This window comes from Thalia democratica, chromosome 5, assembly GCF_965202585.1.
Source record: "Thalia democratica chromosome 5, ktThaDemo2.hap1.1, whole genome shotgun sequence".
Classification (NCBI taxonomy): Eukaryota; Metazoa; Chordata; class Thaliacea; order Salpida; family Salpidae; genus Thalia; species Thalia democratica.
Genome location: NC_139169.1, coordinates 37,325,647 through 37,338,672, shown reverse-complemented (window position 1 = coordinate 37,338,672; position 13,026 = coordinate 37,325,647). Strand labels below are relative to the sequence as shown.

The 13,026-nt window shown below is 28.3% G+C and overlaps 1 protein-coding gene across 1 annotated transcript; it reads left to right on the top strand.

Annotated features, from left to right (window-relative positions):
* The first annotated feature begins 3,846 nt into the window (after positions 1 to 3,846).
* LOC145835955 (equilibrative nucleobase transporter 1-like) lies at positions 3,847 to 10,825 on the top strand. The gene is made up of 4 exons (XM_082943725.1): positions 3,847 to 3,914; positions 4,442 to 4,555; positions 5,233 to 5,302; positions 8,946 to 10,825. Exon 4 carries the CDS (start codon positions 8,955 to 8,957, stop codon positions 10,461 to 10,463), a length of 1,509 nt encoding a protein of 502 aa, XP_082799851.1. The 5' UTR covers positions 3,847 to 3,914; positions 4,442 to 4,555; positions 5,233 to 5,302; positions 8,946 to 8,954; the 3' UTR covers positions 10,464 to 10,825.
* The last annotated feature ends 2,201 nt before the right edge of the window (positions 10,826 to 13,026 follow it).

Below are 13,026 nucleotides of genomic sequence, written 5' to 3'. Positions count from 1 at the left end.
AACAGCTTTGGAGGCGGCCAAGCGGAACTGAAACTCATCACCGCCACTTTCCAAGAACTCGCCGCAATAGTGGCAATGTCTAAGACCGACGTAATCTGAAAGTGTCACCAGCACTCTGTGCTCGCCGCCCTTCAAGTTCACTCTCAACGAGTAAGTGGACCAGTTGTGTTTTTCACCGTTTTTGTTGGATTGGTGGAACACCGAAGCGAAAGTCACTTTTTTGTCAGAGTTGCCTATAAAAATTTGCGGTTCCACCTTGAAATCGTGTGTTGTGATCAAGTTTATCAGCACCTCCGTGTCGTCTTCATCAACAACCAGGTCGTAGTCTAATGTATTTTATTTTGCGATTTCAGCGCAGGCCAAGTTTCGTTGAACTCTACACAAGTTTTAATACGCGGTACTTTGAGTATGTTTTTTTTTAGTCATAAGAATGTACAGCGCTTTCGTAGAAATGACTTTCGGTCATGAGATGGTAACTTCCATGCGATCGTAAACCACCGCTGAACCGCCACGCACGCCGAGCAGAACGTAACAATGGTAATCGCGTGATAATTGAAACCTCTTGAAGTTAACCACCATCTGAGAATTGGTCTTCACACCGTGGTCGACCACGTCGCTCACTTTGAACGGCACGTCGGTTCTAAAAACTGGAAACTCTTCGAAACAACCGTTTGTGAGGCTGGTCAGCACAGTGGTGGCCGGCACCTCTTTACAAGACTCGTACTCGCCTTCAAAGTGCAGATCGACCAGGGCTTTTTCGAGCATTGGGCCGACAACAACGTCGTTCGCGCTCGTCGAGTAAACCAACTTTGAGTTTTTCCACGGCAAACTGTCAACGTCGACCGCGACCCGGTGAAGTTTTTCGATCTTGTGAATGTTGAGTTCAGTATGTCCACTGCCTCGTCCGAGGTTTTGATTGGGCGGCACCACTTTGTTGTATAACTCACTATGCTTGCCAACGTGGCCATCGCGGCAACGAGACAGCAATTTCCTAAAACTTTGCTTTGCACGGAGCTTTTTTCGCTGATAACGTCATCAAAGTTTGTGACATTTTGACGTTGTGACATTTTGACGTTGTGACATTTCAACGTCCATTGCAAGAACTCCGTTGTAGCTGAAGCTATTTGACAACGACAGTGACAAAATTGAGTAAGCTAGAAGTAGTTTTACTATGTAAGGCTTAAACATTTCTGAAAAAATAAATTTTATTAAATTGTTTAGCTGGTTTTCTATCTATTTATGCATACAAATTTACTTACTTAACATTTATAAATTCTATGAATAATAAAAAAGTTAAATAAAGGTAAAACTGATTTAGATACCGGTAAGAAAGTTTTCGATTGAAAGCTGCTAACAAGTTTTTAATTGTGAGATACAAAGTAAATATAAAAAATATTGAATAATTATTATGAAACAAACACTAAAAGAAAAATTATTTAGAAACTGGTGAAAGTACTTTTTTGAATACTTGACAATAAATCCAAGTCAAATATTTTAAGTGTTGAAAAATATTTCCAAAGGGTAATTTTGATAAATACTTTTTTTCATTAATATAGTAGAAAAAGTATAAAATTGTTCTTAACTCAGATCGTTTATAAACATTTTATAAAAATGTTTAACATTTTAAACGATAAAAAAATCTTTTATGTTGAACTCACACAAATTATATACGAAAATGTAGTAAAAATTAATATTATAGCTTATTAAAGACTAACTATATAAGCTTTAATCTGAAACTATTAATTTAATTCTTTAATTTAAAGAATTCAGTGTACAAATGTAGTAAATTTGAAAACTTTAGGTGTTACAAGTGCTAAAGTAATTTTATATCCATCACTTTTGAATTGCTTTAGTATTTTTGAGCGTTTAAAACTAAATACATGATATTGTTTATTAATATTTTATTTTAGTAATTTTAATATCCTAGTATTAACTTCTATACTAACCAGTGTTATCTTAAAAAGTATGCATAACAAAATAATAGTACCTCTACATATAAAACTTCTTAAACTAAAATCTTAAGGAACAAATTCACAAAATAACGTACTAGTACTAGAATCTATATGCATATGATTTTTCACTACTTAAAATATATATTAAATCTTGTTTTAAAAACAGTTACCAACAAACCATAAAACTAGAATAAGCAAATGTATAAATTCAGTTTACTTAATTTTTAACAAAGTTAAGTTGAAGTATACTTTATAAAACTTAGAAAATTTTAACTGTAAGTTTTTTCAAGTCTTTATCTTTTTAATCTAATGTATAGAATTACTGAAATAGCACTTTTGTGAACGAAAAAACTTTTAAAATTGTTTTCATTATAAAAAAAATTAAAATGGTATTTTTAAAACAAACATCAGTTAGTTTGTTACAAAAGCATTTTTATATATTTGAAAAATAGGTTGCTTTTAAAATATAAGAACATATTTAAACTCTTGTTTGCTTACAATGAAATTTCAACTAGTTTATTAGCTCAAGTACACAGTAAGTTTTTTCAATAAAATAAAATAATATACTTTTGGTGTAATAAAACTGTAAATTGTAAGATTTCATAACAACCCAGAAAAGCTTGAACGGATAACAACGAGAATTTAATGATTTTTACACGATAAAGTTCAAATAAGTTTTTTTCACATTAAATTGCGGTTTCATAATGCGCTTTGCCATATACTTTTTGAAATTTCTTTTTAAATTTAGTTTTAGCTCCCGTAGTCAATAGTCATCTAAATAAAGAAAGTCATGCTTATGTCAGTTTTGTTTAGTCATATTAGTTTTTTAAATCTTCAAAAAAAAAACTAATAACGACTTGATTTTTTTTTGTTTTTTATAAAAAGCATGTTTTGTATGATGAATGATGTTTTCTATAAAAGCCGCATCATTATCATAGAACACATTAAAAATGCATAAACGACGTAATACTACACCAAAACCAGCGTAATTTCTTCTAATCTAATTTTAAATTAACCTTTTAAACCACCATATTGCATTAAAAGAACTTTTTTATTATTTTTAAGCTTTTAAAGTCACTCGTGATTTTTTTCGGTATTTTTCTGATATTTCAACACACTTTTGTTTAACTTGAACTCGAATACACTACAACAGAATTTAAAAGGTAAAAAAAGAAGTTTTTATTAGTTTTAATGCTATATAAATCCAAATGCAGCTAAATATATAACAAATTTTACTTACTGTTAGTGTAACTTTAAAAATAACAACTAGATAGACTGATTTTTAACTTACTTAGAGAATTTTCTACAGGCACAAAAATTATCTAAAGTGTTTTTGAATTAATATTACAAGACTTTAGTTTTATGTTTTAAAAGTCATTGTTTTCATTCTTTATTACACCCGATATAAAATTTAAAAACTGATTTTTCTACAACAAAACGTATCGTAAAGTTCGATATAATAACTAAGTCATACAGTTAATTATTTCTAATGCAATAATAATAACAGCACAATAAAGTTTCAAATCGCATTTTATTAAGTTTAAATATAGATGTTAAATACAATTAAATAAAAAAAATACACTAAAAATGTAATATTTTTAATAACGCAAAAGTGATATTGTTACTTTTATTTGTTCTAAAAGTTAAATTAAAGAGCAGCTCTTTCTATTTAAACTTTTTCAGTCAATTAAAGAAACGCATTATTAAAGTATTTTTTCTAAGGCTTTATATTTTTAATGTATAGAATTACTGAAATAGCACTATTGTAAAAAAAAAATCAAAATAATTTTTCTTAAGAATATTTTAAATATTATTCTGGAAAATAAACATCAGTTAGTTTAACACAAAAGTATTTTTATATATTTGGAAAACAGGTTGTATTTAAAGTATAAGAGCATATTTAAACTCTTACTACGTTTGCTTACAATGAAATTGCAACTAGTTTATTAGCTCAAGTATACAGTAAGTTCTTTCAATTAAGTAAAATAATATATTTTTTTTGTAATAAAACTGAAAACTACGTATTAGTATTCACAATAACCCAGAAAAGCTTGAACGAATAATATCGAGAATTTAATAAACTCTTGCACGTCAAAGTTTAAACAAGTTTTTATCAAAGTAAACTGCAGTTTCATAATGAGCTTTGCGATATACTTTTTGAAATTCTTTTTAAATTTAGTTTTAGCTCTCGTAATCGATAGTTGTCTCAATAAAAAAATCATATTAATGTCAGTTTGATTTAGCCATATTTTTTTAAAAATATTCAAAAAAACTTATTACGCCTTGGTTTTTTTTTGTTTTTTATACAAAGCTTATTTTGTATAATGAATGATGTTTTCTATTAAAGCCGCATCATTTTCATAGAATACATAAAAAATGCATTAACAACTTAATGCTACACCAAAATCAGCGTAATTTTTTTAATCTAAGTTTAATCTAACCTTTTAAACCACCATACTGCGTTAAAACAACTTTTTTATTATTTCCAGACACTATTTCCATGTTTTTCAAAGTCATCGGTTGTCTTTTGTGGTTTTTTTCCGATATTTCAACACATTTTCGTTCAACTTGAATTCGAACACACAAAAACAGAATTAAAAAAGGTAAAAAAAAGAAGTTTTTATTAGTTTTAATGCTATATAACTCCAAATGCAGCTAAATATATAACAAATTTTACTTACTGTGAGTGTAATTTAAAAAATAACAATTAGATAGACTGATTTTTAACTTACTTAGAGAATTTTTTACAAGCACAAAAATTATCTAAAGTGTTTTTGAATTATCATTACAAGACTTTAGTTTTATGTTTTGAAATTCATTGTTTTCATTCTTTATTACACCCGATATAAAATTTAAAAACTGATTTTTCTACAACAAAACGTATCGTAAAGTTCGATATAATAACTAAGTCATACAGTTAATTATTTCTAATGCAATAATAATAACAGCACAATAAAGTTTCAAATCGCATTTTATTAAGTTTAAATATAGATGTTAAATACAATTAAATAAAAAAAAAACACTAAAAATGTAATATTTTTAATAACCGAAAAGTGATATTGTTACTTTTATTTGTTCTAAAAGTTAAATTGAAAGAAACAGCTCTTTCTATTTAAACTTTTTCAGTCAATTAAAGAAACGCTTTATTAAACTATTTTTACTATGTTTAATATTGTTAAAACGTAAAGCAGTTTAACGTAGAAAAATAGAAGCAAACACTTGCTGCATGATTTTCTAATTGAGGAAAGTTCAAGGTTTTTTAATTTTAATTTATAATCAGCAGGAGGTTTCAATTACCACCCGAATTTAACTGCGTTGGTTACCAATCTTCAGGAAACTTGTGAAAAACAGTAAGTTAAAATTGTATTTTATAATATTACACATTAAAGGTAACAACTCGGTAGAAATATTGATGAGTATAGCTAAAACACGAAATAAAAAATAAATTAATACTCGATAAAAATAAATATAAAGCTTTAAAAAAACTATGCAAATTTTGATGGAATTTAAATTCTTAAAAAAAAAAAAAAACACTTTAATATAATAAAAGAAAACAACATTTGATTACAAATAAGTTAATTATAATTATAATGCAGATAAATATTTAGTAGCTTGGTCCTAACGATCAGATTTTTTGTTACCTTCTGGAGTAGCCATTATTTCTAAATTAAAAATCGAACATTCATCAGGTTTCTTTTGTATATTCGGCCTTAATTCATAAAAATTCACCATTTGATATCTTTGAATATGCTTTTGGTTATGTTTATAAAACTAAACAAACTTGTCTAAGACCTTTATACTGCAACATTATATTTGGCATTGAATTTTACTCCTGTAAAGCCAATGTATTCCTTTTTTTCGTCGGCGCAGTAAACTGAAAGTACACAAAGAAACTAAAGTTATTAAAAATTTTTAGACAATACTCAAGCATACTCTTAGGTTTTTAAAATTTTTGTTTATTTCGGAATTGTCTATTTCTAATGGCAAACCTAACGCACAAGCTTTATCTTGGTATAAAAAAAGTACATTGAACGTTACTAAATAAATCTGAACTTAATTTAACGTATTTTTTATAGTCTAAAAATAAAGTAACCAACGTTTGTACGGAAAACAAAAACTTTTTTTAGTCATATTTTTTAAAGCTTGATGACAGTTACAGCGAGCAACTGCTTCGTACTTGTTATGCTAGTCTACATATACAGCTTGTTTAACTTTTTCCACTACTTTAAATGTTAACGTTTTAGCTACGTGAATTTTGGTCGTGCTTTGTAGAAAAACTAATACTTAAAATTGCCAATTTGGTTCATCTAACAAAACTGTTTTTATGGTTGAAACTTTTATATCAGTTATGTACAATGTACGAAAAAAAGTTTATCTTAATTATGCTGTATAAAAAATGTCAATTAGAGTATGAAAAATACTCAAAAATAATTTTTGACGCTAAATTTTTTACCGACGTAGTGTTTGCATTTTAAATTAACCGACTGTCCACTAACATTGAAAACTGTTAATCTATTGAAGCTTTTTCTTAACTTATTTAAGTATCTAATTATAACCATTGTTAGCTTTCTTATATACTTTATGACGGCTTTTATCAAGTTTTAGTCTAAGTTTTGCAGTCTTTGTTTTTTAATTAAATTTTTTTACAATAAATTTTACTTTTTAAATTAATTTACTTTGTAACAATATACGAAAGATTAAATAATAACTTGTAAGGTAATAACAACATAAAAAAGTTTTGAATTGCATTTGCTGTGTCCTATTGTTTTCATACAATTGTAAAAGAAAGTTAGACAACTTAAAAATATTAAATAATAACAGTTCGAAAAACTACTAAATTTATTGAAAATTAACGCAATTTTCTATGTTAAATTACAGTTTTCTAAATGTATAAATAGTTTAGAGAATATAAAATAAAAAGATAAAGACTTATGTGTATATTTTATAGATATTAGTAAATAAAAACCACATTTTTAAGCAAATAATCATGAATTATAAACTTAAACTTCAGCAAGTAATAATTCTACAAACAATAGTTAATAAAACTCTTTTATAGTGATAAAACTGTTAAAATAGTTACGTGTAGTCCTTAAAAGCTTTTAAAATTACGAATAGTCTACAACTAAATAGAGTTTTGTAAAAGTTCATACTTGTAAAGTATATATCTTTCACTCTTGATCTTCTATTCTTTACAGTACAGTAACCTCTCGCTTATTTACGCACATGGTGTCCACACAATAATTGCGTAAAGATACGAGAGATCGTAAAGATACGAGAGGTACCAACTAAACTTACTATAATGCCTGTTTTTCGATATTGCTTCTAGTTAAAAGCAGACTGGGAACTTTTCCACTTTTAACAATTTGTTTACTTTTTTTCCAAATATGAAGAGAAAAAATTAAACTATACATATTTAAAAAAAAAAGGATTTAAACTTTTATAAAACAATAATTCTTGCAGAAAAATTTTACTAATTTTAATAATAAGAACATTTATCTTTATCTCTATTTATATGTGACTCGTGTGGTACTTAACAGATTTCTATTTTATATGTTTATTCATATATAGGGCAAGATTGCTGTAAAATTTATTTATGTTTTAAACTCTCATTATTTCAATACACTTTCGTTATTTAACACAGTCTTATTTCTTTCAGATTTTCAATTCAATCTCTTTTTGCTAACAAAACTTCTGATATACTGATGTATAACTAAATTTTTATCAATCAGTCAAGGAACATAAGTTTACAAAGTCTAAAGATATAATGAGGTGAAAAAGTATTAAAAAAAAAATTAAAAATTAAAAATATAAAGTAAACCTAATTTGTGCAATATTAAAAAAAAACGAATTTTTTATTTTATGAATTTTTTAGAATTCTAAAATGCGTAACTAAACGAGAGTGCGTAACGTCACGAGTGCGTAAAGATGCGAGAGGTTACTGTACATCGTATTTGCAAATTTAGGTAGTTCTGTGCTATTGGCTTAATATAAAAAAACATCATTAGTTTTCACAAAATAGACTGCCTTTTTAAGTTTTGCTCAATCAAACTTTTTTTATTTTACCAACATTAGTAACAACTTAAAATATTGAAAAAAAGTTGTTTTGATTACGCAAAACAATCGCAAAGCTTTATTTAGTTGTTTCTAAATCTTTAGTTTCAAGAAAAACCTTGTTTTATTGTTAAATAAGTTTCAGTCAGTAAATATCGAAATGAGAACACTTAGAAATTATGACGTCATATAAAGCAAGTTCGAAAGATTAAAATTAAAGCTTAAAAGACTACACAGTTTGTAAATGAACTTTATACTGCACAAAACTAATAAAACTAAAGAACAAAAGTAAACAAATACGAAAAAAAATTTAGAGACATATACACTTGAAAACAAAAAAAAACATCTAAATTTATAAAGAGGGCAAAAGCTGTTAATTTCCCTTTAATCTTGACAACTTAATCTTTATGGTATTTTGCTATAAGCAATAACTTTAATTTACAGTTTATTCTTTTTGTGCATTATATATATACATAAAAACATCAAACACGTATACAAAGTATTTTAAACAAGTCGATCCTAAAGCAAATTTGTTTATTTTAGACTCTTTTTATATAATAAAGTGCATTACTTTTAAAAGTACAAAGTCTCAAGATTTTTTTGAAGATAATATTTGCTTTAACTTTTTTTAATATAACTTGTGACTTACTTTTAGTACTAATTGTGATTTTCAATTACGTTTCAACACTTCAAAAACCATTAGTCTTTGTACTAAAGGTTTAAACTTACTGAAGTTTTAAGAAGTTTATTGAATAACACTAATAGTCGTATACGTTTTATATTTTTTACGTAGACAGACAACCAAACATGTTGCAAATAATTTAATATAATAAACGCATTTAACTTTATAACAAATGTTAATGTTACTAATAAAATCTAAGTGTTTTTTTTCATTAAAAATCAGTTATTTGATACAAGGTTTTACACATTCTTACATTACAGACACCGAACATGCTGCAAAGAATCTTCACTCTCGTACTCACCTCTGTCGAAACTGTGCTCATGGGCGGAACGTTCTTCGGCTGGAGCAACCTGCAGAACGTGTTCATCGAAGAAAACTTCTTCTTGATTCACGAAGGAAACTCCACACTTCAAGTTGAACAGCTGAACCTGGTCAGCACCCTATCGACCACCATTGGCGCTCTCATATCGCTGCTGTTCGGTTTCCTGATGGACGCCAAGGGCTTCTGGTTTGCAAGAACCGTCATACTGGCGACTGTTGCGTTCTCGTACATCTTATTCAGCCTGTCCAACATTTTCAACAACTACATCATTTTTGCAGGCGGGATCATTCTTTTGGCAAGCAACTTAGGTCTCTGGACGGCCAACTGCAAGATAAGCGGGTTGTTTCCCGGCTACGAGCTGTTCTACGGGTACCTGATAAACGGGTGCGGCCAGTCTTCCTACGGCACCTTCTACCTGTTCAACAGGCTCTACTTTCAACTGGGCTTGAGCTTCGAGGTGATATTTTACCTGGCCGCCGCGTTCACAATTTTCAGTCACGTGCACACGTTTGTGCTGTTTCCGAGTGACAGTGTTAAAAAATCGGCTAATGGGAAGTTTAGATACGGGTATAAAGAGTTACCTTGCTTCAGCTCTAGCGAAGATGTGGGTCAGAAAACGAAAGCCGAAGAAGGCAAAAGAAAAGACTTTTGTGTCGACTCGAGTGAGGACGGAGGTTCGGAGGTCAACAGCGAGTCGACAAAAAAATATTTTGGCACGGACGAGAACAAAAACGTGAAATTTAGCGACGACGAAAGATCTACGATGGAGTGCCTGAAGAGCAGGGAGTACAAGGTGATAGTGGCCAGCAACTCGTACCACCGCTTCAGCGTGGCCTTCTTCTTCTGGGGCAACCTCCAGAACTGGATCGACTCTGTGAGCGGGGATAATGAAGAATTATCGGAAAACCTGCTCTCCTTCTACTCGACTTTAATATTCTGTTCGGTGCTCGTCTCGCCGGTCATTGGTTTAAGCTTCGACAAGCTCAAGTTGAAGTTCAAAATAAGATACGGACAAAAAGCAGCGCAGGCGAGAATCACCTCTCTGATCTTCTTCCTCTCCGACTTCTCCTTGCTGGTCTTCTACGCCTCCGCCTGCGTCCCCTACAAACCGTTTTTCTACCTCACCTTCGTCGTCTCGCTCTTCCACATCTCCCTCTTCTACGGCCACGTCTCCTGCTATCTAGTCAGCACTTTTCCCGCCAAAAACTTTGGAAAATTGTTCACAATAGTTTTGTGTTTGAGTTCAATTCCCAGCTTGTTGGTGTTTCCCGCCACCATCGTCACCGTGAGGTTCGTCGGCTTCTTCAACGCGTGCCTGTTCATGGTGGTGGTGAGTTTCGCGGTGGTTTTGTTATCAACCAGGAACCTTTTGAGGGTGTTCAGGGGCACTAGTAGGAAGGGGGAGGGTGGTAAGAGTGGCGAGGAGAACCCGGCGTACTGTGAAGGAAGTTTTTGAATGTTGCTGTTTTAGACATAGTTAAAATCAACTTACAAATTTATAAACTGTTATTTAGCTTTTGGAATAATTTTAGGAGTAAATTGAACTTTATAGTAACCTTGTATGAAAATTTGTTTACCTGACTTTTAGAGAATTTAGTAAACAGTACCTTGATAAATTTTGTCTAATTGGTAAGTTTTTATCAGTTTTAGTTAGGTTTATTTTTAAGTTAAATAATTTTACTAGTTTAAAAAGAATTATATTAATTTAGATTACGTGTTGTATACGTAAAAAAAAGAATTATTAAATAAAAAAACAGTTTCATATGTTTTACAGTTGTACAATTTGTTCAAAAAGTGTTTTTAGAATTTGACTACAAATAAAACAAAATTTTAAGTTTAAAGAAAAAATAATTTTGAAGTTTTTATGTAAATTGTTTGTCTTTAGTACATGAGTTTATGCACGAAATTAACTATAAAAACTTTAAAAAACATAATCAAATATGCTTTAAGTACATGATTATTATATTTGCTTTCTATTATATGTAAATTAACAGTTTTTTTTATTAAAATTTGTCTAAATTTAAATATTTTTTTGCTTCTTCTAAGTATTTAATTTTGAACGAGTTTTTAATAATAAAGAAAATATATGCGTTTGATATTTTGTTCTTTAAATATAATAACATTTAGCTAAATTTTTTACTGATACTTTTTATTTACTACAGTTTGTTTAAATTTCACTTTTATAAAATTTATTTGCACTGCTCTAGTTATCTAAACTATACTTTAATACTATTAAAAACAACTGAAATAAGTGTTGATGTTTTTGACGTTAGTTTTAAATAAAAGACTATAATTTTTATTTGTTGTAAAAAACTTTTAGTGCAGTGTTGTATGTTATAAATAAATAGCTTAATTTGTTATGGTTTACAAATTTAACTAAATAAAACTTTTCTTTTTTTCATATAATAATTTAATTAGTTAGTTTAGAAAAATCTAAAAAGGAAAATTAGCTTGAAAGAGTTCCAAACCTTTTAAAAGTGCCAAAATTATTATTAAGCAATTAAAATACATTTATTAACCAAAAACCATTAAAACACAAAAATAATGTATTAAATTTTTTTTCATTCAATAGTTCAATTTTTAACCTTTAAGTGTTTTGAAAAATATTTAGCATACACAAGAAAAATGATAATATTGCAAACATATTGTAAATTTTTGTGAAAGTTTATAGTACTTTACTAGATTGATCATGTTTAGCAGCTTTTTACCTGTAAAGGTTAAACAAGTTGCAACGCTATGTGTTGATAGCTATAAACATAATTAACAAAAGTTTTTTTCATCTACTTTATCTAACTAAACAAAGATTCTAAATGATTTTGAAGTATTTAAACACTAAATTCTAAAGTAACGTTTTTTAAGTTAGACAAGTTAGTTCTGTGTTCAATTCATACTTCATAAAAATCTTATTTTGTTATTAAAAACAAACTAAAAAGTTTTAATTAAAAAAAATTAAAAACATACACAGTTTTGTTTGATAAATGTATAGTTATTAAGTATGTATTTTTGTAGCTATTCAATGTGTTAGTTTTATTTTCTGCTTAAGTAACTCAAAAACCTAAATTTTTACAGTAGTAACTGGTTTTATAATTTAAAACCTATGTATAACAATCAACAAGATGCTATGAATGACTTTTTAGATGACCATGCTTCACAACTATCTTTAGTTTTCACAAACTGTTTTATTATTTTAATTCGCCATACGCTATAAAAATTTAATATGTGTTTCCTAAAAACTTTTGAAAGCTGTATTTTTTACAGCTTTAATGTAGTAGTACAATTAAAACGATTTTTTTGCAAAAGTATACTAAATAAAATTTAGAATAATTTGTATTATAGTATTTAGCTTAGCTGAAACAATACATCTGTGTATAAAGAAGAAATAAGATTTAATTACTCAGAATGTAAATAAGAAATACTTATAAAATTAACACTAATAAAAAAACACTTTTTAAAACACAAGAAAAAATATAAATGTCTATTCTTCATTATCACGTTTACTGCAGCAGGTTGTGGCTAGAATCCTCCAAAACTTTCTGTGGCTGATTTATATAGCTGCGTTCTTAACTTTTTGCAACATTTTATCAGTAATATCTTGTCTGCACTTTACTTTCTCCTTTTGTCAACTGTATTAAACTTGCATCAGTATAAAACTTGACCTTGCGAGCTTTCTCTTAACCGCTTGAATGAATTTTTAGCTCAAAAATTAAAACCAAATCTAAACAGTAATCAAGTGCAACTTGATATCCTGTTACAGACTATCTAATATTTAAAAAATAGTTATTATATTTATAGCTCAGCTTTTTTATTGCGTCTTTCATATTTTATTAATACCTTGCTAAATTTATGTGTTTCTGAGTTGTTTTTAGAATTGCTTAAAACTATTATAATTGTGCTAAGTTATTCATTAACAATCTGAACTATGTGCTTAAAAAAAAGAAACTTTTATATTTGTTTAATGTTTCCACTAATGTAAATATTTTAGAATGAATCAAACACATAGTTTTTATCATTATATAATT